The following is a 24,988-nucleotide window of genomic DNA, read 5'->3' as shown; positions in this document are numbered from 1 at the left end:
CGGAGGATGGGGAGAACTTGGTTAGCTGTTATCGCCATTGATTGCCTTCTTAGCGGCTATGACTAACTCTTAACGAGGAGCTATCTTGTGTCAAAATTTGGTTAATAATGTATATCCAATTTGTAAGACATGCTGAAAAGTTTGTTTAACTCAGGGATAATTTGTGGTATATGCTTTATGTTGCTGACATTGTAAACTTTCTTATACTCTATCTGGTAAGGGAGAATATTTTGAAAGGAAGGTAAGATATATGTACTTTGGAAATAACGTGTGACCGCCCTTGGATCAAGGCAAGTGTGGTTCAGACTAGTTTGGGCCACACTACTAAAATATAATTGTGCTAAACTGACGCATAACCTAATATGATGCCACTATATCCTTTTCAGAGTTGCTTATTCTTGAAGGTTATTACAGTTACACTCTCCTCTCCTGACCATAAACGAACCTAATGCGCACAGTTTACCCCACAAATTACCTCAGCGACGATTAGCTCTTCAGCAAATATCATCAGATTCGAATAGTCGATCGAGATTGTCTGATGTCGAGTGTTTTAGGCAAAATTTTCATTTTATCGCCTCCACCAGTACTTGGATATATACTACATGCCTTGTTATGTCGCTAGTCGCTACCATCAAATATAACTTGGGCTTTGATTTATCTCCAGACAATCTTGCCATGGAAAGATGAAAGATTAAGAAGTGGAGAAACAGGAGCTGGAGGGAGTATGCGCCAACTGCCAAGGGCATGAACATACACTAGTAGCATGTTACTTTTCCAAGAATCTTTCCATCTTGGTGAAAGGGAGGGGTAAAGCTAAACACATGGAAAGATTGGCGGAGAGAGACGACATGCCGGGAACACCGCAGCTGTTGCCTGTAACTTCATTCTACAGTCCCAGCTATGTGACGCTTGCTACTGCTTGTAGATGAAACAACTCACTGTCCTGACTGCTCCTGCAGGGCCGTCGGCGACACCCGAAACCTCAAAAAATCCGTCCAGATCCAAGAAACGTCCCAAGCAAGGACTGATGAAGAGCAAGAAAAAGATCACGCATCTGCATGTGATATGTATGATGCGCCTGCACCTTTGGTACGGATCTTCTCCCCCTCGCATCGGTTGGTCTCTGTCAATTCGAGCCGAGTGCCCCGAGTATTCCCTCGCAGGCAGCTGTCCTGTGCCTGTAACAGCGGCAGCTACCAACAGCAACACACACAGCTTCCTCTTTACTCTGACTTGACATGGGAACAAAGCCAGCCACCAGCCACTCAAGCATATCATTCAACCAATGTACCTGTACCTTTCCTCCTCTCTTCATTCCATCTTCCCATCCCAAATATCTCAAGCATCTTTCTGAGTTCATCTCCTCCTTCCCATCCATTGCTAGCTAGGGTTTCTTAAGTCTTGGCCTCAGTTCTTCTTCTTTGTCTTTTGATTGGCACACTAAGAAAGCGCCATGGATAGCTTCAGGGATCTTGGCGGAGGCGGGAGCAGTGCTTCCAAGGCTTCCTTCTTGCAGCTTCCTTTGCTGCCGGCATCGTCGTCAGCACAGGGGTTTCCGTCACCGGACGGGCATCACCACAGCTCAAGACTCGCGCTGCAGCAGTTACTTGCCGACCCGTCGGCCGCGCAACATAGCCACCGGAAGGACGGTTCACTTGCACAAGGAGAGATTTCGCCGGTAGATGCCGAGACCATCAAGACCAAGATCATGTCGCACCCACAGTACTCGGCCCTCGTCGCTGCCTACTTGGACTGCCAAAAGGTTAGTACAAGAAGCCATGCACAGGTCTAGTTTAATCTGGTCAGGATAAATAAAAATAAAAAATTCATATCATGGATTAACTATCTGTTGTCGATCGTAGGTTGGTGCGCCGCCGGATGTGTCAGATAGGCTCTCGGCCATGGCGGCGAAGCTGGACGCACAGCCGGGGCCAAGCCGGCGGCGGCACGAGCCGACGCGTGCTGACCCGGAGCTCGACCAGTTCATGGTCTGCCGTGCTTTGACAGATAGATCGATTCAATTCGTCGCATGCGATACTTCTGTCCATGGTGTTGCTCTCAAAAACTAATCGCCTGCTCCTGCTTGCCGCTGCAGGAGGCTTACTGCAACATGCTGGTGAAGTACCAGGAGGAGCTGGCGCGCCCGATCCAGGAAGCTGCGGAGTTCTTCAAGAGCGTGGAGAGGCAGCTCGATTCGATCACCGGTAAATATTTGTTTCTGTATGGTTCTTTTGAGACAGGTAGCTTACCACATCTGGAAATGATGTTCGGTTTATGCGATGCAACTGAGCTAGCTTTTTCCCTTCTTTGGATTCTTGCCACTGATACGGCCATCTGGCCGTTTATTTTGTTGATTAGTTTATTCGGGGAGGGGATAAGGTTTGCATGCATTAGTCCACTTGTTTAGTTGAAGCATAATAGAGCATCCATCAGTAGTATAGTGAGCATCACGAGGCCACAGTAAGCTCCAGGTTTCATGGCTCTCCACCTCTCGTTTATTAGCTTTAGCTCAAATTGTATATGCAATATTGGAGAGCTGATGATGTGCCATGGAATGATGCTCGAACACTTTTGAAGACGCTCTTCAGTTACAAGCATGGTGTTACTGACGAGAGACATCAGAGCCCCTGGTTCTTGTTTACCACTCCCATGTCCGATATTTTCTTTAGTTTTCTTTGCCTGTAGCTTTGTGAGAGATTCGTGTAACATCATATCCATCTTTTTCAAAAGAATATTGGTCTTCTCGGCTTGATATTACTGTTAACAAACTAATCAAATTAAAGCATATAAGCTCGTTTTGTGAGCATATACAGTTAGCTGTTGCAACACACGTGTGGCGGTGGATGGGCGGTGCAATCTGCTGTTAGTAGTGTGTGTCGTCTCTGCATCCGCGAGTATTATGGGTAACCAAATAAATAGCGACACTGTTCGAGATGGATATGTACTGTTACTACACTGTTTGCTTTGTCTCTTGATCTATTCTACAACAGTAGGGGTAATGATCCAGCTATGACACGCTTGACATGCATGGTTCATGCGTCCTTCCTATGGTCAATGTAGTACCGCTGTTTCTTGATGCGTTAAGAACCATCTGCTTCATGTAGTATATAGGGACATATATGCAAGAAAAAAGGTTACACGATCACACATAAGTACATAGCCATAAGTTGGTTTTATCTCCAAATATAGTTTTATATTTTACTGGGCAGTTTTGTAGTAGTTTATCATACAGGTCTCTGGATCATTATCAAATTTTGAGTCCCAGCAGATTAGATCTATTAACCTTGTATAAATGCAGCAAGTATGATGTGCCCCTTCTCCATGTGCTACTATACCAGCAATTAATACCATAAGGCCCTTTATATTTCCAAATAAAAACTGCACAATCCCATGTTCCCTACAATGTTGCAACAGATCTCAATTCTCAGTTACTTAGCTTCCACAAATCAAATGTGGAACGAAGTCTATATTATCTTTCCATTAAAAAGGACTATATTATTATATTTTTGCCATGCTTGTGAAATGTAAAATAGCAATAGGGTCATGTCAGCATGCATGACATACGTGTACCAGATAGGCGTCACAGCTTCAGGATTGTCATCCAACATTGAGTTGCATTGCCTTCCCGCTGATTTTATTATTGCCCTATTTGCCACAGAATTTTAGTGAAACAATTGCTTTGTCAAATGCCAATTGTATGTGTTAGTTGCTGCACCTTCTCTGTTTGCTCAGTTTCATTTTCAGTACCACATAAAGTATAGTTTTCATTTGTGGTTTTTATTAACTGAATGGTCAGGTTAAATCTGTGTAGTGCATGGATGGAAGGTATTACAAAACCTACTTTCTGTGGTATGAAGAAAAGGAAAACCAACAATTCATTCATTGAACATGTATTTGAAAAATCACAACCCCCCACCCTCTTGCGCAGCACACATAGAATTGCTGACCGCCAGCTGACCTCATACATCGATCAGGTGTGTTGTTCAACCGTACCTAGCTTGTATGTGATTGCTGCATGGATACCAGTAGTATGCATGGCTATATGGTAGGGCATTTATTAACAATGCGCCTCTTTGAATTCAATTATGAAATTGCCACATCAGCCCAAGAGTGTTAAATTCTCTTCATCTGCTTTCTAAGGTCAGATTTTTAGCAGCATTCATCATCTTCTAAATGTTTAAAAAAAGAGCAAAAAATCTCGCTATCTGATATACATTTTATCTTTTATTATCTTGTGATAATACATAGATGCATTTAGCATTCCATTCATCGTTTTGTAGTTAGTAGAAAATTTAAAATTTGGTGTTGAACTTTTTTTATTAACTTGTGAGTTGTGACATGTGTGTGGTTAAGAAGATAGGACATGTTTAGTGAAATAGATTAGTTTGTGAAACTATTCTCTTGTGTATGATTGTTTGGCCCACAAGAATGACTAATAAGAGAGAAAGCACCTGGAACTGGAACCTATGAACCTTTTCTTAATAAGGATATATAGCATCTAATGACTATGTACCCAAGGAGTGCACTTGCTTTGTACAAATACACTCAAACTGATAAGGAGCATGTAATTTTATCTGTTACCATTCCTGATGCCCCAGCTAGAGGCTTCTCGCTTATCTGTATTCACCAACAATTGCTAATTAGCTAACTGGTGAAGTTCCGTAATAAATCAGTTTTAACATGCATTCCTAAACACATTATTCAAAATCGAGAGTGATTGTTCCATATTTTGGCTCGTGCATTTGTTGTCTATTTAAAAGTTTAGTACCAATCGTTCGAAATTTTAATACCATCAAGTTCAGCAGTTCATGTGTGAAGCAGTAGTGGAAATCATTGAAGAACTTTTTTCCCATAATTGAATAAAAGTGTTTTAAAGTTTCTCGCTTCATTATGTTTTTCTATTTCTGTTGTAAATGTCTTCAGTGTGTATATTTAATATTTTATTCCGTAGTTTGCACAATCCTTTGACATCAAGGGTGATTGAATGAATAATTGATGATTCAGTTGTTTCATTGTGTTTTCCCAACTTTTGCCACGTGCAGTGAGTTTAGGTTCATAGAGGGTTTATGTCATGGCGGTATCAGTGTAGACAGCAATGCATGCATGCGTAGTGATTTATATATTTTGACATGTCACTAGCATTTCTCTTATGTTGCTCTAAGATAGTATTTGCACTTTATTTTAGCATATTTACTCGCATACATTATTTCTAAAGTATTCAAATCATCCTCCTAAATTTTTATAATACACCTAGAAACCACAATTGCTGCAAGATGTCCTGAAAGAATGCATGTATGCTGTATGCGATCTTTAGGCAGTAGCTTCTTTTCCTCGATTTGTCCCATTTTCAATCTATTAGAGTTTATGCCGTTTATTATTAGTCTGTGACGTTGATATTGGCTGTCAATCTAATTGATTAAGAAGATTTCAATGAATTAAAAGGGAATGATCCTTATGTTCGGGGTCTGCACAAGAGGCTATTATCCTTCCGTGGGGACATTTTTATAAGACTCTCTTCCCTGTAAAATGTGAATCAAAACAGTACCTGTTCAAAGTTAATAAACATGATGCCATGGGTGTTAAAGCGGCAACAATCCTAGTAGTATTATTTTGTGTAGTGTGGCCTAGGCTCCGATCTACTGTAGCTGCATGAGCACTATTTGTTCAGGATTCGACTGTTCATTCGTACCATCTCACCTATCTAAACAGACAGAATTAATTGAGAAACTTGTTTGGGTTGTAGATCTCTCCATAATTGGTGGCCCTTACTCACCAAAACTTTGTCAGAAGTGATCTAATCCGTTATAACAAAAGTGACAAATTTTAACAAACCTTTGTTTTTCGATGATCTATATACTTATTACAGACAGTAACTGTGAAGGCGCTGGGTCGTCCGAGGATGACCAGGACGCGAGCTGCCCTGAGGAGATCGATCCCTGTGCCGAGGACAAGGAGCTCAAGCACCAGCTCCTGAGGAAGTACGGCGGCTACCTGGGCGGCCTCCGGCAGGAGTTCACCAAGAGGAAGAAGAAAGGGAAGCTCCCCAAGGAGGCCAGGCAGAAGCTTCTCCACTGGTGGGAGCTGCACTACAAGTGGCCCTACCCTTCTGTATGACCCCCTACATCTTTGCATATATTTTTGAACCTCTTCAAATTACTCATATGTTCTTCACATATATATATATGCAATGGCAGCTGTACACGCTGTTGCAGCATGAGTTGTGTGAGATTTTGAATGTTGCGAGCGGGTGGGCGCAGGAGACGGAGAAGATGGCGCTGGCGGAGACGACAGGGCTGGACCAGAAGCAGATCAACAACTGGTTCATCAACCAGCGGAAGCGGCACTGGAAGCCGACATCGGAGGACATGCCGTTCGCGATGATGGAGGCGGCGGCGGCGGCGGGCGGGTTCCACGCCCCGCAGGGCGCCGCGGCGCTGTACATGGCGGACAGCAGGACGGCGTTCATGGCGCCGGACGGCATGTACCGGCTGGGGTCGTGACGGGCTAGTGCCACTGCTGCTAGCTGCATGTACATGCATGCACGTTCGGACGGACGCCCAGCAAATTAAAGTTGCCGGTCGATGGTGTTGGGGGTTACTGTGGACGTCCAGCAAAGATTGCCGATCCATGGCAGCGGCAGGGTAAAAAGCCTAAATCTGCTGCTCGCGGTACGGTGATTATTGAGGTAGTGCTTGAACTGTTGGTTGATGGCCATTGTTGCTATTCGGCCGTAAATACACAGTAAGTGATTCCCTGCAAAGTAGCTAGGCATCATGGTTTTCTTTTACAGTTTTCTTCTAAAGATGACGACTAAACATTTGGTAACATTCTCAGCTTGTGCCTTGAATTGCCCTGGTAATATGAACTGGAGGAGAACGAACCGTGTATGTTTTGTGTGTAGTAACTATTACCCAGATGGGTGATTCAGGTCAATGGACCATTTCTTTTCACAGGTAATTCTAGGTTTGGAACGCCGCCTGTCCTTACTCTTCACTAAGCCTGCTGCAATGTAATTGCTGCCCGTCCTGTGGATTATTCACGCTCTGTCCGTGTGGAACCAATCAGCGGAAAGTACGGAGGTAAAATGTCCGTACGGCGCGGCCGTACGCCTGGCCACCAGTGCCTCACAGTGCGCCAGCACAGCACGCGCCACCACCGTCCAGCAGACAGCGGCGGCCGGCCGGATCGATCTCGCCACAACCATGGAATGGAACCAGCCAGCCAGCTCACCCTTGCATGATCATAATGATTCGTGAGCTCAACCACCGCATCCGCCTCCCGTCCTCCGATCCCCAGACCCCAGGGCGACCGGCGGCACTGTAGTGTAGCGCGCGCACAGTGCCGGCGGCATGCAGTGCAACGGCGATGAACAGCCTGCAGGTGGCTGCGGGCCGGCGTGTACTTCTCCACTGTAGGCGCGCGGCAGGCAGGCCGGCCGGACGCCCTGTGACAACAATGTAGGAGCTGCCGCATAACTGCGTCCTGGCCTCCTGGGTGTGTCCTCACGGCCGCGGATGTCCGTGGACGTGCTGCCCTGCTGGTCGTCCGTCCGTTCACGGAGCGCCGCATGGGGCGGATGAGTGATGATGATCCTTCTTTTTTTTCTTTTTCTTTTTCTTTTTTGCTTTTCTTTATTTTCTTTTTTTTAGAAGGAGATGCTGCGCGGTTGCCAGTTGCTGGGCTAAGTCAAAGCGGTTGGGTGGAATGAAATGGTGCGGATCGGTGAAGTGAGCGCGGCCCTTGATTTTATGGCCCAGCGTTGATCTGTGAAGAGAGTAAGGGCCTTGTGACGAGCTAAGCAGCAGCCCGCCGACCCGACCACACAGCAGCAGCCCAGTGTAGAAAGGGGCAGCCCATCAGGGGAGAGGCCCCCTGTCCAGCTAGTCCACAGCAGAGGATTGCCCAGCCCAGCCAGGAGCTACACGAGTCTGAACTCTGAAAACCAACGATGATACCGACTGTGTCCAGGCTCAAAAAAAAAAAAAAAGGAAACGACGCGTCCGACGACTGGTGATCCGGCTCGGCGGGCCGTGGCAGTGCCAGGTCCGGTTCTAGTCAAGTCAACTACCGATGGGCGGCCGGCCGGCCGCATCGTCACCACCACAGTCTGCATGATTGGAACTGCCACTGCAGAGTGCAGACCTGCGTTTTCCGACGTCTCGAACGTCTTCAATTTTGGACCTTCGTTACCTGCTCCAGGTTATCGCCGCGATCGGTCGCAGTCCAACTGCGATTAGCATCTATCCGCCGGCCCGCCGGGAGAATGTGCTCCACACGCGTCGCAGCCCGCCGCGGCACAGCGACACACGCACAGTAACTCTCACTCTCACGTCCGCCCTCATGTCGCCCCGGATGACATTTCCACACATACAAGACTTGCCGCCGTGACGAGCGACATCTAGAAAGTCGCCGGCGGCGATCCCAGCTCGCCGGCAGTCCCGGTCGACGGCGTCACGCGCGCCCGGGTCATTCACAGGCGTCCACATCGCCGCGAACGCGAGCGTGAAAGCTGACACCTCTAAACAACAGGCGGGGAAGAAGTTTCCAAGCTGGACCACGCCTGACCAGCCAAAGTCCAAGCCCGGCCGGGGAGGATGGCCTGTTCCCATCCGATCAGACTGGCGCGCGCGTGATCTCGCGAGGAAGAAGAAGAAGGAGACGACCCCAACCACCAAGTCATACGAGCCTATCTAGATGGATTCCAATAAAATTCAGTAGCTTCGATTGGACTGGTCACCACATGCTCTGAACTAACTGGCCGGAGATTATAAAACGGCTACCGGCAGAGCGCGACGGCACTGCAACTGCAAGCAAGCAAGCGCGGATCTCAAGAAGCGGCGGCGCCTGCTCGGGTGATGTGAATTGCTCGAGGATTTCTTGCCAAGTGGTTGTTGTACCGTCATGGTTGACTTGACCCGCGCGCGCTCTCTTCTCGCCGCCGGCGTCCTCCTCGTCGGCTTGGTCGGCGTCGCTGTCCTCGCCGCCGGGGATGACGAGCAGTTCGTGTACTCGGGCTTCACCGGCGTGCCGCTGGCCCTGGACGGCACGGCCGTCATCACGTCCTCGGGGCTGCTGGAGCTGACCAACGGCACGGCGCAGCTCAAGGGCCACGCCGTGCACCCGGCGCCGCTGCGGTTCCGGCGGTCCCCCGGCGGGCCCGTGCGCTCCTTCTCGGCGTCGTTCGTGTTCGGCATCATCCCGGCCTACGCTGACCTCAGCGGCCACGGCATCGTCTTCTTCGTCGGCAACAACAGCTTCTCGACCGCGCTGCCCAGCCAGTACCTCGGCTTCCTCAACGACACGAACAACGGCAACGCCAGCAACCACATCTTCGGCGTCGAGCTCGACACCATCCGGAGCACCGAGTTCAACGACCCCAACGACAACCACGTCGGCATCGACATCAACAGCCTTAATTCCGTCAACGTTAGCACCGCCGGCTACTACAACGACGGCACCGGCGCGTTCCACAACCTGAGCCTCATCAGCGCCAAGGCCATGCAAGTCTGGGTGGACTACGACGGCGAGACCACTCAGATCAACGTGTTCCTGGCTCCCCTCAAGATTGCCAAGCCTTCCAAGCCTCTGGTCTCGGCCACGCAGAACCTCTCCGACGTGCTCGTGGACCCGGCGTTCGTGGGCTTCTCATCAGCAACAGGCACGGTCAAGTCGCTCCACTACGTGCTCGGCTGGAGCTTCGCCATGGACGGCCCTGCTCCGGCCATCAACATCGCCGGCCTCCCCAAGCTCCCAAGGTTCGGCCCCAAGCCACGGTCCAAGGTCCTGGACATCATGCTGCCGATCGCCACCGCTGCGACCGTCATCGGCATCGTCGCCGTCGTGGTCGTCCTCGTCCGGCGGCGGCTCAAGTACGCCGAGCTCCGAGAAGACTGGGAGGTCGAGTTCGGGCCGCACCGGTTCACCTACAAGGACCTCTTCCGCGCGACGGAGGGGTTCAAGAGCAAGAAGCTCCTCGGCATCGGAGGATTCGGGAGAGTATACAAGGGCGTGCTCCCGAAATCAAAGCTCGAGGTCGCCGTCAAGAGGGTGTCACACGAATCGCGGCAGGGGATAAAGGAGTTCGTCGCCGAGGTCGTCAGCATCGGCCGTCTCCGGCACCGGAACCTCGTGCAGCTGCTCGGCTACTGCCGCCGCAAAGGCGAGCTCCTCCTGGTCTACGACTACATGCCCAACGGCAGCCTCGACAAGTACTTGTACGGCAAGGAGGAGAAGGCCACGTTGGATTGGGCGCAGAGGTTCCGGATCATCAAGGGCGTGGCGTCAGGGTTGCTGTACATCCACGAAGATTGGGAGCAGGTCGTCATCCACCGAGACATCAAGGCGAGCAATGTCTTACTTGACAGCGAGATGAACGGACGGCTAGGTGACTTTGGTCTCGCGAGGTTGTATGACCACGGAGCTGACCCCCAGACCACCCATGTCGTCGGCACCATGGGGTACCTTGCCCCGGAGCTGGCACGATCAGGGAAGGCGTCCCCTCTCACCGACGTGTTCGCCTTCGGCGCCTTCATCCTCGAGGTCGTCTGCGGCCGGAGGCCCGTGGAGCAGAGCATGGCGGACAACCGGCTGATGCTGGTGGACTGGGTGCTCGACCACTGGCAGAACGAGTCGCTGGCCGAGGTCGTGGACGCGAAGCTCGAGGGGAGCTACGACGCCGGCGAGGCGACGCTGGCGCTCAAGCTCGGGCTCCTGTGCTCGCACCCGCTGCCGGGGGCGAGGCCGAGCATGCGGCAGGTGATGCAGTACCTCGACGGCGACATGCCGTTCCCCGAGCTCACGCCGGCGCACCTCAGCTTCAGTATGCTGGCCCTCATGCGGAGCGAAGGGTTCGACTCCTTTGTCATGTCGGCGTCGCATGCGTCGTCGACGGCGATGAGCATCGGGACCATGACGGGACTCTCTGGAGGGAGATAACATTTGCATTGTGCTTTTTTTTCGGATAGTATTTTGCCTTGTGCTGTTAGAACGTGAGTGAGGATGTACATCGGATGGCACCAATAGTCTTCTGTAAGTTGCCTGATGTAAGCTGGAGGAACAAAATTTCGGTACATACTACAAGAACAACCAATGATGGAGTATAGCAATGATCACTTGATGAGACAGTGCAATAGGAAAGTTCAGGTCCACTAAAAATTGTAGAGATCAAATGCCAAGTAGTACGTCTTGGTCAGTAAGAATCGGAACGCATGAGGTAAAGAAAGTAGCAGTGATGCTCGAGATAAATCTGTGCACGGGGTGAAAGAGACTTGTCACATGCCAGGTCCAAAATCATAGCGGGAGAAAGATCCCATCGGCATCACTCCAGCCTCACCAAAACTGTCAGGCGTGTGAATGGAATACTGGTTACGGCTTTATTTGTGACTGTTCAGGGTATTTTCATAGAAGAACACATTTTCTGACTAGAGCTGCCTTGAACTATTGGCTTCAGAAAATGACTAGAAATGTGGCATTTTGCACCTGTTGTGGAATCTATCCTGGCTGAATTTCATTGACTACTGCAGCAAGTTCAATTTCTTCCCTCTTTCTTCTTCCTAATTAGCACTGCATGGAGGAAAGAAAGAGAAAGGCATGGGAGGGAAACTACGAACCTCGGCAAGTTTTGGAGGTGTGTTAAATTTTAGGCTCAAAACACTCTTGTCGATATTTAAAATTGCAGATGCTCGTATCGAATCTTTTTTTATAAATAAAAGCTAGGAAACACATAATACTGCTGTACTTCTCTCTTCTCTGCATCTAGAAATAAGAAAAGGAAGAGAACGGTCCAAGTCAGTGCACGAGTCGATCAGCCAGTTACTTGGAATAAGGCACTGATGGACACCAGTTGTTTCTTTAAAGCTCGCGGAGGTAGGTGCAGCGGTTGGTATGGAGGAGCTCGACAAGAAACAGGAAGTAAACAATGGAGGACGTCGGGCAGAGGTTGAAGATGAACAATAGCCATTGGATCCCCTTAAACACCCACTAATTCCAAGCAGTGGGAACAGGGCACCCAAGAAAACACTCGGGTGGCCTAAAGATAGCTCTTTGTCATTTTATTTTGTTGGATGGCAGTAAAATAAAGTATGGATACCCCTAAAACACTTCACTCTCTCTCTCTGGTTGTGCATTTTATGTCTTTTATCTGTATTTTTGCCACTCCGGTGAAATAGGCTTGGATGTTAGAGCATCTTCAGTAGATTACATAAACTGGATTGCTATATTAAAAACTAGCATAATACTTAAAAACCAACAAAAACTTGCTCCAGTAGCGTACCTATATGGTTTACCGTACCTAAAATTTTTAAGTCTCCTATATGTAAATATACATATCCAACTCCAGGATTGCTAAATTTTCCTTTTACTGGCGGCAGAAACCAACCGCTTCCGTCGTAGGCTTCCGTGCCGTCTCCGTCCCCTCCATTGCTGCGCCGCCACGTCATCCCCACCTCCGGCCGGCGACGTCCTCCCCGCGCTGTAACGACCTCGGTTAAAAATCCTTCGCGTTAATCTTAATCCGAGTCCCTGATCCCCTGTCTCAGTTTACCAAGTCTAAGTGCTCACCCTCCAACCCCGGTTCCGACCCTGGAGATCCGACCTCTCGCCGCTTTTCCCCAGTTCCGACCCCGTCGACCCCAACTCGCCCGCCAGATCTTTCTAAGTCCTCCCACAACGCCTCCCTTCAATCTGAGCCGTGGACCACCGAGACTGACCGGTGGACCCACGAGATCTTTCTCCCAGATCTCTCGCGACAGGCGCACTCGAGTTGCATGCCGCTTCAGAGTTCCCTAGCCGCGTGGCTCAACTCCTCCGACGCCCGCCGCTCCGCCTCGTCGCCGGCCACGACCGGATGGATTCTCGCGCCCACTTCCCCAATCGCAGCGGAAGCTCCTCTGCTACCCTTTCTGCAGCACCTCGCCGCCCACGCCCATCATCACATCGCCAGATCTCAGCTGCAGAGCCCGAGTCCGCCCGCCTTTTCCGTCGCTCCTCCACAGTAGCGCCGCCCCGGTCCTCGCTACGCGACGATTCCTCCTCCGCCAACCCAGACCACGGCAGCGACAGCTCCTTTTCCGCCGCGTCAGAGCTCCGCCCCGACAATCTGTTGCTCCGCGCTCGCCCGCGCGCCCGCAGCCGCCTGTCTTCTCACCTGTGCGCCCTCTAGCGCCGTTTCCGCGGTCACTTCCATCAAATCCACCGCACGACGACGCCCGCCTTCGCCAAATCTCAACCACCGGCAAAACCGCGCCTGCGCCGTCCTGTCATCGGTGCCCAATGACCGCCGGTGCCATCCCCGAAGTCCTGCTCCACCGCCCTCATCGCTCAATCGCCGCCCCGGCAGCGTACTCCATCGTTTCTTCCCCAGCCTTCGCGCCGCTCCCCCTTCTCTCTTCTGCGCAGCTATAAAAGGGAATGCCGGAGCCCCACCGGAGTTCCCCTTCACCATCGCTGCCCTCCCACTTGCTCTTTGATCGTGCTCACAGCGCCACCGCTGAAGTCTGAGGAACTCTCCTCTCCGCTCAAACACCACCTTCCCCCAATCCACCAGACACTGCTCCCCGTGCTGCACAAGAGCTTGCTTGTGATCCACAAGAAGCACCACCGCCGCCGGAGTACCACCGGACATCCTCGCCACTGTCCCAAGCCTTAGTCTTTCTGCCCAAGCCTGTTCTTCCCAACCCCAAGCCTCATCCGAAAGACGAAGGTAAGCTACCGACCCTTTGTTCGCCTCGTCCGACCCCTCCTATCCGCCCGACCCCGGTTCCGTCTCGCTCGACCCTGTCTGTTCCGCCGACCTTTCTCCGCCTCGCCCGAGGGCTCGGCTGTATCTTTTTCCTTGAACTGAGGGTGTATGTGTAAAACTTGGGGGACTTTTCAGCGTTAAGTCTGAGGACCCCTAACACATCTATTCCTCTAGATTAAGGGTCAGATCATAAGTCCCTTCCCATCCGACCCTTATATCTTGATTCCCACCAACTCCAGCGAACCTCCCCACCCTCCTGTAACTTGCCGCAAGTTTCTCGGCTCAACTTGCAAGTGTTGCTGTTGAAATAACCGTCTGAATGCTAACCAATGCATTGCATTCGTGTAGAGCTGCGTCTCGCCGACGGCTTCTACGAGCTGCACCCGGCGCCAGAAGACGAAGGTGTAGCCGAGCTCCTGCCTTCAGAAGCCGAAGCCGCCCAAGTAGAAGAGCAGCTTCCCTCCTCCTCGTTCGAAGGCAAGCCCCGGATGCATGAATCCCCTGTGTTTTACCAAACTTGCGCATGCCTTCTTTAACATGCTTGTGCATTTACGTATAGGAGTTGTTTGGAACCATAGATGCATAACTTAGCTCCCTTGATCTGAACACTAGCTGTTGGACCGAGTAGATGCCTTGCTTAACTAGGAAACGGTAAAAGCCGAGTGATTCCCTGTCACTCGTGAGTTGTAGGAGTTGGTTGTTTCCCCTTCTGTTGCAACTATAAGGACGATGGACGGGGCAGGATTTTTGGGTAACTCTTTGGTGGTCGGTTGATCGTCCCGTCTGTCTATAAAACTTGCTAAGGCCCGACAGTGGTGGTGTTCATGATCAAGTGTTTGAAAGTACTAATCTCATACCTAGTATGGGATGGGGAAGCCTAGTACCTGATTGAACTAGGGCGTGGCTTATACCCTTGCTGTCCCTGGAACGAGGTTCCAATGGTGCATCATGTGGGTGCAAGTGCGGTCACAGTACGGTAGAGACCGGGAATGTGGAGCATTGCATGCCAAGGGAAGTTTGGACCTGACATGCGCCTGGGAATTGATGGGGACGGCCGACACAGGAAGCGACCCTTGTGGTGCGCAGATGTCGTGAGATTAGGTTCGCCATGCATGGTTAAGAAACTCGAATCGATTCGTCTGCCTCTCACAGTTTGAGATTGCTTGATCGCTATGTCACCCTGAGTAATAAAGGAAATCTGATGATGACATGGTTGATGATGTTATTTATATACCTTTGGTTGGTTCCATGGTTGCTTAGACTAGGTTGCAAACTTAGATCGGATAATGAACTCAGAACCGGAGCTAAAACTTGAAAGTAGGGATACACCTAGCGCTTTTGGCAAACAAACCCCTCAGCCAAAAGGCCTTGCATGTCTAGAAGTGGTGGAGTAGCGTACTCCCTGTCGGTTAAGTCTTGTTGAGCTTAGTAGCTCAGCCTTGTTGTGGCTCTTCTTTTCAGGTGAAGTTGCTGCCTCTGAGCCTTCCTCTGTTGGCACTTGGCCGCCCCAACTCCCTCCGGGTTGGACGGTTGAGTGGGATCCCTCCTCGGACGGCGAGGAGAAGGATCGCTGATGTCCCGGTTGGCCTCACCAGGGATGTCCGACCCCGACGAGTTAGCTTCCGCTAGTTGTTTTACCTTCTGTTGTTTTTTCTTCTGAACCTTGTAAACTCTGATGTTGTTTTATGACCGAACTAAATGTTTAATGTGTTCAACTCAAGTGGACTTGTTGTATTCTCTGAAACCGCTCATCCTCGTGTGAGTTTGCTATTTCGGTCCTGTTTAAGTGGTTAAATCGGATGAAATCCGACGGCGCTTCGTGTCGACTTGGCTAAGGCATGAGTGTCGCGTGTTAGGCGACTTAACCATGTTTAACCCAGTTAATCCGAAGTGGATCCGCCACACGCGCTCCGTCCCCCTGCTCTATTCCGCATCTTCAAGGTCGATTCGACCAAGGGTGGACGTTGATGAGGGGCGGGCAGGCTCCGCCGGCCCAACGCCGCCGCATGAGCAGTTTCACCAGCCAATATATGGGCGACCGAACGCTTCTCCGCACGGGCACACTCTTCCGCACGGCAGCTCCGCGAACCTCGAATCTGGGTGGGAGAGCGCCGCTGCGCCGGTGAGATCCGCCGGCCTGGCCTCAGCGCAGGCGACAAGGAGGGCCCCCGTGCACGCAGCCAGGTGAGCACTACCGTCGGGTCCAGGCTCCGCCACCTGGGCGTGCACCGGGTCCTCCCGCTTCCCGGCTCCAAGCGTCGCCTCTCCAATTCCTTCCATGGCCACAGGGGGGAGCTTATGAGGCCACAACTTGTCAATTCGCAGTGGAGGATCAGCTGCTGACATCGATTTGGAGCGGAGGGCGGGGCCGTGTGGGTGAAAGGAACAAGAAGTTGCCTAAAGGGGGGTGAATAAGTGAGTTGATCAATTTATAAAACTTCAACCCACTCAGCAGCACTGCCCAAGCCAGACCGGTCAGACCGGTCCAGGCAGGGTGGCACACAAGTGCTGCTCGTGTCCCTCCTTATCTTCTAGCACCAACCAAACTTGGAGAGTGGCTTCTGTACATAATTTCCAACAGGGAAAAAATAGTTCTTGCACACAAGACAAGCACGCAATGAAGACACGAGTATTTATTTATCCGAAGTTCAGATTTACCGCAATGAATCCTACGTCTCCTTTGAGGAGCCTATTGGAATACGAGTCTATTTCAACTCCCTTCAAACAAGCCGGGTCTCTTTCAATCACTTTCCTCGTCTTCACTAGTCGAACTTTTTTCCTTGCGGAGGCAAGATCGCAGCCCTCACAAACTTGCTGCGGCTCACCATACCTTTGGAGCTAGCCGGCGATGCCTAGCCGTCTAGGAGGCACACCTCCAAGAGTAACAAATGCTTCGAAGGCTTTCTTGACGCGAACCACAAGTGCTCAGGCTATGGATTGCTCCTCTCAGCTCACTAATGCTCACACAAGATCACTCTCTCAACCGAACCCAGAGATTTCTCAAGAATCACTAGATGGTGTCCAAGTCGTGTGTAACCAGCAGCCCACCAAGGAGGGGGCCAAGGGGTATATATAACCCCACAAACCAGAAACTAGCCGTTGGAGCGGATCAAATCGGCCAGACTGGTTGCTAGACCGGTCAGACCGATCTAGTTTGAAAAAACTAGCCGTTGCCCTTGGACGGGTTAGACAGTATGCCAAACTGGTCAACTTGACCGGTTTGGCTGAGTTAGCCGTTAGCTCACTAAACCTCAGACCGGTTTTCCAAACCAGTCAAACCAGTTTGGCTGAGTTAGCCCCAAAACTCTCAAACACTCACTTTTGGTTTACCCACTGGTTGAATCGACCATTGTTAACTGAGTTGGGATAGTTAGCTCACTCAAGAGTTTTCTTAAGGTCAATACCACATAGGTCAACTAAGAGCACTTTTAGTGTTGTCAATTAGCTAATATTGCATCCCTCTTGATAGTACGACATACCTATACTCAAGAATAAATATAAACACTATATCATCCACTTGAGCTTATAAGTTTTCATCCTTGCCATACTTTGATCAATAGTCATTTGAGGGCTCTCAACATAGCTATCATCTTGAGCACATACATCTTGAGCTAGTGACGTAAGATTTCCCCTTTTTCATAATAAGATATACTTGAATTCTTAAGTCTCTCCATTTTACCAATCACACTAGATTAGATGCATTGCATTGCTTCTCTCGGTAAGGATTAGATATGATACTTCGAAATCCTCTGGATACTAGCCACTTCACCTTAGCAAAGGGCACATAGTCCAAGCCGTCGCTTGACCAAATCTTGATTAGTCCCTCGCTCTAGTATCTCGCTTCATTTTTTCACCTATTCTTGCCACTTTGAGTTTAGCTTTGCTTTGACATCAACAATGAAATCCCATTTGAAATTCTCTTCAAATGCTTGTTCTTGATTGATAAGAATAGCTCATGAATTGCAAGCTTCCAATAATAAGACCAATATGTAACACATAAGCTCATGTCTTTTTAACATATGCACATGAAATCTTGCAATATCCATTTGTGAATATCACTATTGTTTTCTTAATGATCCATTTACTTGTCAATCAAGCTATCATATTATTTGAGGACTTATAGATCAACCATAAAGCATATCCCCAAGTTTTACTTCACCCTTGCTTATCATTGATCATACAATTTCATCACGGGATCACATACTTGCTTGCTTTTCTTTATTGTGAACCATATAATACATACTTAACTTATGAGATAATATCACATCATAAATATGAGAATAAAACCCTGCTCACAATTTTAAGCAAACAAGTTAGTCCTTTAATCGTTTTATCATTCAATTCACCAAAACCCACTTGAAGGCCTAGATGCACTTTCAGCGGGGCAAGCAGCAGCGTGGCCTGGGTGGAGGGCGGAGGGTGGCGTGGGGTGAGCTCTGCCGCCCCTCCACAACGTGGTCCTCACCTAGGCCGATGAGGGCAGGGAGCGTAGGGCACGCGGGAGAGGGTGGGTGAAGCAGGCCGACGCGCGGGAGCAGCGGCACCAGCAGGGGTGATGGGGAAGAAGAGGGAGAGGAGAGGATAAGGATGGGTTGGTTATGCATATTGGCTCATGAAAAAATGATTTGCATTCGCAGATTAGTCCTCGAAGGAATATAGGTTATTAATTTTAGGTATACTGCTGGAGATGAGCTCAAATTTTTTTCCAACTATACTGAAACAAGTTTTAGATATCAAAATATACATATGCCACTGGAGTTGCTCTAACTGGCTCACATGATCCCACTGTATCTCAATGACAAACTCAAAGCGGCACTGAATCAGTTATAAAAAAAAAAAGGTGGCACCTAGCATGAATCCAACGGCCGAAAATGGTTTTTGGGCCCAAATCTTGAAGCCCACCTAAACAAGCGGATCGGGTTAAAGAAGGGTTGGGCACGGCAACAACCCAGGTCAGCCACGCTCAGCGGGACGACGCGACCATTCTCCACCCGTTCCCCAAAAACCAGCGGCGGCGACCACCACACCACCCATGGCTCTGGCGGCGGCGAGATCCGGCCTCCGGTCGCTGGCGGCGCGCGCCGCCCCAGCGAGGCGCCGCATGTCTTCCTCCGTCCACGACGACGCCTGTGCGTACATCTCCCCGCCCTCGCGCTAATCCCTTCCCGCTCCTCCTATTTCTTCGCGAGTCCCGGTCGGTTCCTGATTTGGTTTTGGGGCGCTGTGGTTCACGCGTTCGCAGATGAGACGGCCAAGTGGGAGAAGATCACCTACGCCGGGATCGTGACCTGCACCCTCCTGGCGGCGTACAACCTCTCCAAGGGCCACCCCCACTTCGACGAGCCGCCGGTCAGATCTCGCTCTCGTGTCCTTGCAATCTCGGATTAGATATGGCCTGAGTCTGATACGTTGTTTTTTCCTCTCTGATTGTGTTGTTACAGGCATACCCCTATCTGCACATCCGCAACAAGGAGTTCCCCTGGGGTATGGACTGTCTACCTCTGCAGCATTTCGATCTGGTTACTTGCTTGATTCGATGTTCTTTGATTCGTTCCCTTCCGATACGGTTTGATTGAAATGCGTCGGGGATTAATACTTGAGTTGGTAACGTGCCACCGGGATTAATGTGTAGTTGCATGTCAGAAGCCCCGCATGACATTAACCTAGCATTTATTTGACAGAGTTCTTCATTTCCCTATAGGACTATAGCCTTGGTTAAATAATTGGATGCATCTGTCTGGTAGATTCATGAGTTTTATTGCTATGAATGATTGTCTTGTTTTAGACTAACATTACAATGAGAACTCAAAACACTTGGTGGGTGTGCTATGGGATTGTTCTCTGCATCTGGTAGTAAATTGGTCTAGCCAGGAACTCGCAAGGGAATAAGTAGGCTGAATGAATAGTTTCATTAGTTTCTCTCATATGACTCTGCAAGAGAGGGAAAACATCGACTAAGCTGGAAATCTTGAATGCTAGCAAGTTTTTACAGTACAATTACATGCCATTCAATACTTTTTACAATTCTAATAGGAACTGTTCTCTGATTCCATGCTTAACCACAAACTACTGTGCTTTGGGATACAACATATAAGCTGAACTTGACTGCACCTACATCATGTCCTTAAATGTTTATAAGCCCGCGTGCTTCTGCTATATACCCTTCACCCTGATTCTATCAGGATCTGTACATTGTACGCAGTTTGGAAATGCATAGTTCAATCTTGTATTATACAAAGCTTGTTATTTTGCAAGATTCTGAAATTATTTGCTTTTATCATCTTCGATGGTCTGCTCTATTGGGTTGTCACTGTACTTAACACAGTAGGAACTAGGAAAGATAACAGCTGAGCTAATCTCTTTCCTATTTGGTTATAATTTCAATCCACTCATGTCTAGTATGGGGCATTGATGCATGAGTATAAGTCATGTGCTCTCCTATAAGAGTTAGTATGAGGTATTCAAGCATGCATTGTCAAGTGTGCCTTTATTTTCAACCTTCTGTCACAGTAAGTCGAAAAATACCACCAAGTACATTTTGCAGTATTTCGTTACAAATATTGTATGCAACAGATGCCATTGACTCCATACTAGATATTCTGTTTTTATTTTAAGCATTGCAGCTAGCTTGTACATATTGATACGAAAATGCTTTTTAGAATCCAAAGAGTTATTTTGTAACATACAAGTTGGCTGCAAACAGTCATTATAATTATGATTGGACTAGTGTTGAGTCAGAAAACTTCCATGTTATGGATTATGAATATGTTTTTCGATTTCTGATAGATCGTGCAATTCTGTAATTCAGGACCTGATGGCCTGTTTGAGACGAAGGACCACCATTGAGCACTGAATAGCACACCTTCTGGAGTCCGTGCATGTTTTAAAGAGTTATCTGGTTGTTCCAGTGATTTTCTTTTCCATTGAAACCTATTTGCAGCAACAAGAAATAAGAATGACGAAACTCTTGTGTTGACAGTCAGGTCTTAACTGTGTTGTTAGCTATTACCTGTCTTGTTTTTTCTTTCCGGCCCACATAAAAAATGACATCAAGTTCAAATTGCCCAGTTTCAGGAAACGGTGTCACTATATGAAAAGTTGTTGATCATATTCTGATGGCTTCAGATTGCGTCCTGTGCCTGTGATAAATTTTCCGGTGCCTTTGGTATCAAGGCAGAACGTAGCTGTTTGCTTTCTCTCTTTTTTTGGCAGAAATGGTGGCGTGCCAAGTTTAAGGTCATTTTTCTAGGGTATATTCTTGAGTATTAGCGGATCCCAGATTTTATGTTGATTTCCAGCTGGGTGACGACGTGTCAGAAAATTGCGCAAAACTGCAGTAGTTCCTGAAACGGTGAGATCTTTTCTCGGGAAGTTATTGCTGCACCAAGAAGACAATGCTTCGGGCAGTAGCATCTAGCTCGCTGTTGAGAATACTTTCTTACAGTCGCAGATGATCAAGAACACGAAGAACCACGAAGTAACCTACGCCTTCTATAATCTACACAGACCAAACCAGTGTTGTGTCAACCGGCCTCGCTTCTGCCTGAGCACGTCGTTTACTCGGCAGGAAGAATTTGAGCTGTTTGATGCAGTCCTAAGCCAGTCAGCAATCCTAGCCCCAGCTCACGAAATCGAGCGCCTGGACGAGATGCCATGTCCTGCAACAGAGCCTGCTGTCTCGTTCTTGTTGATCTGAAGGCTATGATTCTCACCAGGTGATGATCCATTGTTCGCCAGCAGCTTGTTCGAAGCATCACCAGCTGCTCCTCTGTCACGCGACGACAGATCAGCAGATGAATTGTTGTTCTTGAGAGGATAGCCACTCGAAGTCAGAGCAGTGCCATCTGCCGCACCGCCAGTTGCATTCGCCGGCAGAACAGCACCGCCGTCTTGCACGGTGTCGGTAGCATTCACCGGAGGAACAACGGTCATGTTGATGCCGTTCTGAGCTTGGCCTTGCGCCGTCTCCATTTCCTCCTCATCATTGCCGCTTTGGGACAGGAAATCTGTGCCATCCTCCTCTTCATCAGCAGCCTCGGCCACGTCGTCAGCGTCACTGTCGACGCCATCATCTTCACCAGCCTCTTGGTCCTCCTCGTCGCCAGCGTCTCGAGCCTGGCTCAAACGATCGTCCGACGAGCCGGCGGCGCCCCGTCCGACGAAGTCGCTCCCGTCTCCGATCCCGACAATGTCGTCGTCGGCAGACGCCTGGCCAGCTGCGAAGCCGACGAAGCCCTTCCTGCCCAGCCAGCGCCGTGCCGGCTTGCCGTCGGCGTCGACGTCCGTCTCCACGGCCACAACCCGCTGTTTGCCGTACGAACGCATCACCTGGTACGCGATCCACACGCCGACGGCGACGAGCAGGAAGGCCTCCAGAGTGTGGCTTGGCCTGAGCTTCTTGCTCCTATTATTGCTCCTGCTTGGCGATTGCCTCAGCATGGTGACTGCTGACTGGGACAGGGATCACTGTGTGGTAGGCTTGTGCACCGCTGCAAATGCTAGCAGTTTAGCACTAAACACCTAGTAGCACCAAGCAAAGAAAGAACAAACTACAGAGTGAAGATGTTGTTCAGTAGAGTGAGTGAAGACATGTTGTTTATGGTTATATACGTTCTTCAAGAACAAATTAAACCTAGCTAGAAGATAGCTAGTTGTAAGAATAGATGATCACCTGGAGAAACAGTACCAACCAAAGGGGAAGAAGGATCAAAGGGCTCCTGAAAAGCTTTGTTTTCCTTGGCTATGGCAGATGGCGCAGAGGGAGATGCGAGAAAGAAGGTAGAGCTTCCCTTTCTGTGTTCTTCGCCGGGACACTGCGACTGAGACAACCTGAAAGCCAAAGCCGCCTTCAGGAGTTCACGCTGCAATCACTGCCGCCCCCCGGCTTTACTCTCTCCCTCTCCTCGCTGTCGGTGAGGGAAGGACTTGGGAGGACGAAGACGAGAAAAGATACCATGAATGCCAACCGAGAAGCAGGTACGGAGCTCGCTACTTGCGAGACGATGTGTACAGTAAAAGCATCCGAGCGCCCAGACCCGATGAGATGCCGAGGCGGCGAGGCGTCAGAGTCCTCCCCCGCCCTCTGAACTCGACAGGTGCCTCGGCGTGGCTGACCATCGTGAGCGCAGCGGATCGGATCGAGCAAAGCCACCGAATCTCCAAAAGCTGGAGGCGCAGAGCTCGAAAGGAAAGGGTTTGGTTTGTGTGAGGCGTGCCGGTCAAACTGTCAGGGCAAGCGGGTCGGTGGTGTGGTGGCGCGGCGCCGGGGGGCTCATGTGCCCGCCATGACGCCGAGCCCGGAGAGGGAGGGAGGGCCATTTGTTTTGTGCCTCCGATGCCAGTTCTGCGTGTCAGGTGTCACGACTTCCGGCTGCTTGGGTGACTGGAAAATCATGGTGTCTTTGAGGCGCATCATAGAGCTTGTATGAAGTACGTGTTACACCTAGAGTTAACTAACGATCGATTAGAGAATAATCCATATTATTAGCAGTTGTTGATGATGGGAGTCGTACACAGTGTCCAAGCCTTGGAAATTGTTTTAATCAATAAAACCCAAGTTCATTCAATTCTGTCATTTGTCCTCACGCGTAAATTATACTCCTATATTCAATCAATAGTATCAAGTGTGATAAGGCTTGGACAAACGTCATAGGTTGTGACTTGTGAGGTTGTCGTCCGAGGGAGTTACTTGTCCTAGTCGGGTAGGAACACGCATCGAAGCAACGGAGTGACAAACAAAATCCACATCTTCTTCTTGAATGGACACACACTACTGATATTGGATCATGGAATGTTTTAAATCATTCGGAGGCCACCAAAATCTTGACAAAGTTTGATGGAACCTGGTGTTTTTCACCTCCTAAAAAAAATAATCTCAAATTTGACGTAGTCTTTATTTCTGTGCCGCTATCTTTGGCACACACAAGTATCGTCACGGCGCTTTCAAAGTCGTCATCATATATTTAAAACATGGTACAACACCAAACTATGACAAGGAATATGGGCATGTAGACTATCGACACGTGCATTCTGACGAATTCAAATCTTGAAGTTCGGGGCATTATTTTTAAGTTTAACGAAACATTGATAGGTACAGGGTCTATGGCAACAAAATCATACATGCTACGAAGTCAAATGCCCACAAGTTGCAACTTTACATTCGAAGATATTGGAGGCCACCTGTGTAAAGTTGTAAACACATCACCCCTCTATTTTTAAATTTAAAGCTAATGATGTAACATTTTGACTTGCACCCCTCCACACACACACCCTGAAAAAAGATATTGGGGGCCTATACCTCCCCCTCTCCCCATCCCAATGCACCCACACATACATCTTATGTTTTTTCATAAAATGAATAAAATTTGAATTCATATAGATCACTAACATTAGGAAATCCACAATGAACTCCTAAATGGTCATTCATCTAATTCAACAAAAATAAACCGTATTGTGTTCTCGATCCTTAAGCTCATCTAAAGAATAGCTCATCCTAACTTCCGTTCCGTGGCGGAGGGAGGGGGCGAGCAGCCCCCCAACACCCCCAAGTGAAAAAAATAAATTCCTGGCTACGTCCCTACTTCCATTCCACCTGTTTTGGCACTGTAGCAACATTGTAGTGGCCAGTGAGGAGCTAGTTCCAGAATCAACGAGAAAATGAGGTGGAAACTAGTGAAGCTTTTTTTTCATTTTATGCTTTTACATGCGTTGGCTTTACCTGATACTGTAGTAAGGAGATGGGTAAGGAGATAGATGCTATAGTAAGGAGATGGTTAAGGCGATAGGTCGGGATGAGCCTTAATATACTCACTCCGTCCTAAAAGTACTATTTATTTTAGCTTTTCTAGATACATAATATTTGTTATGGATCTAGATGTATGCATGTCTAGATACATAGCAAAAGTTATGTATTTAGAAAAGTCAAAACGAATAGTAATTTGGAACAGAGGGAGTACGTCGTCGTAAGGTGATCAACCTGTAAATGATGCAAACGATACAACTATTGGTGCAACTTACACCTTACCAAAAGTGCTTAGCCGTACCGTACGATAGTCGATAATGCTTCTTACAGCACGACTGTGGATAAAACCTTGGTCTCCGGAAAGTCCAGTGAGTATCATCCACCTCCACGCTATACTACAATCTTTGTTTCAGCTTCTTGGCACTTTCGGACATTAGCTTTTGAGACGTCCAAAAGTGTCCATAAGCAAATGCCAATTTCGGTTAACTATAAACAATATCAATATGCAA

General features: G+C 49.0%; 4 protein-coding genes across 5 annotated transcripts; 3 read left to right on the top strand and 1 right to left on the bottom strand.

The window, feature by feature from the left end:
• The first annotated feature begins 1,107 nt into the window (after positions 1–1,107).
• Positions 1,108–6,933, top strand: LOC117837705 (homeobox protein rough sheath 1). The gene is made up of 5 exons (XM_034717438.2): positions 1,108–1,762; positions 1,863–1,988; positions 2,096–2,204; positions 5,867–6,108; positions 6,258–6,933. Exons 1-5 carry the CDS (start codon positions 1,454–1,456, stop codon positions 6,498–6,500), a joined length of 1,029 nt encoding a protein of 342 aa, XP_034573329.1. The 5' UTR covers positions 1,108–1,453; the 3' UTR covers positions 6,501–6,933.
• Positions 6,934–8,316: 1,383 nt separating this feature from the next.
• On the top strand, positions 8,317–11,111 carry LOC117837700 (L-type lectin-domain containing receptor kinase SIT2). Its single transcript, XM_034717433.2, has one exon. It carries the CDS (start codon positions 8,902–8,904, stop codon positions 10,933–10,935), a length of 2,034 nt encoding a protein of 677 aa, XP_034573324.1. The 5' UTR covers positions 8,317–8,901; the 3' UTR covers positions 10,936–11,111.
• Positions 11,112–18,681: 7,570 nt separating this feature from the next.
• LOC117837707 (cytochrome c oxidase subunit 6a, mitochondrial) lies at positions 18,682–20,862 on the top strand. Its single transcript, XM_034717443.2, has 4 exons — positions 18,682–18,867; positions 18,981–19,087; positions 19,180–19,222; positions 20,547–20,862. The coding sequence occupies exons 1-4, from the start codon at positions 18,771–18,773 to the stop codon at positions 20,582–20,584; spliced, it is 285 nt and encodes a 94-aa protein (XP_034573334.1). The 5' UTR covers positions 18,682–18,770; the 3' UTR covers positions 20,585–20,862.
• Positions 20,863–21,136: 274 nt separating this feature from the next.
• LOC117837706 (uncharacterized) lies at positions 21,137–23,277 on the bottom strand. Of its 2 annotated transcripts, XM_034717441.2 has the most exons (3): positions 22,692–23,277; positions 22,410–22,567; positions 21,137–22,258 (listed from the first exon to the last, which is right to left on the bottom strand). In XM_034717441.2, the coding sequence occupies exon 3, from the start codon at positions 22,175–22,177 to the stop codon at positions 21,362–21,364; it is 816 nt and encodes a 271-aa protein (XP_034573332.1). In that variant the 5' UTR covers positions 22,178–22,258; positions 22,410–22,567; positions 22,692–23,277; the 3' UTR covers positions 21,137–21,361. The 2 variants fall into 2 exon arrangements, with proteins under 2 accessions (XP_034573332.1, XP_034573330.1); XM_034717439.2 differs by having other exon boundaries at positions 21,137–22,227; positions 22,410–23,277.
• Positions 23,278–24,988: the final 1,711 nt, after the last annotated feature.

This window comes from Setaria viridis, chromosome 9 (assembly GCF_005286985.2).
Source record: "Setaria viridis chromosome 9, Setaria_viridis_v4.0, whole genome shotgun sequence".
NCBI lineage: Eukaryota > Viridiplantae > Streptophyta > Magnoliopsida > Poales > Poaceae > Setaria > Setaria viridis.
The sequence above is the reverse complement of the archived record's forward strand: the minus strand, read 5'-3'. Positions and strand labels throughout refer to the sequence as shown.

Bases quoted from the DNA above. Each gene is read 5' to 3' on its own strand.
- LOC117837705 (XM_034717438.2), top strand. From the start codon at position 1,454: ATGGATAGCTTCAGGGATCTTGGCGGAGGCGGGAGCAGTGCTTCCAAG. The intron at 2,205-5,866 runs GTAAATATTTGT...TACTTATTACAG, and splicing joins GCAGCTCGATTCGATCACCG to ACAGTAACTGTGAAGGCGCT. The intron at 6,109-6,257 runs GTATGACCCCCT...GGGTGGGCGCAG, and splicing joins ACAAGTGGCCCTACCCTTCT to GAGACGGAGAAGATGGCGCT.
- LOC117837706 (XM_034717439.2), bottom strand. From the start codon at position 22,177: ATGCTGAGGCAATCGCCAAGCAGGAGCAATAATAGGAGCAAGAAGCTC.
- LOC117837700 (XM_034717433.2), top strand. From the start codon at position 8,902: ATGGTTGACTTGACCCGCGCGCGCTCTCTTCTCGCCGCCGGCGTCCTC.
- LOC117837707 (XM_034717443.2), top strand. From the start codon at position 18,771: ATGGCTCTGGCGGCGGCGAGATCCGGCCTCCGGTCGCTGGCGGCGCGC. The intron at 18,868-18,980 runs GTGCGTACATCT...ACGCGTTCGCAG, and splicing joins CTCCGTCCACGACGACGCCT to ATGAGACGGCCAAGTGGGAG. The intron at 19,088-19,179 runs GTCAGATCTCGC...GTGTTGTTACAG, and splicing joins CCCACTTCGACGAGCCGCCG to GCATACCCCTATCTGCACAT.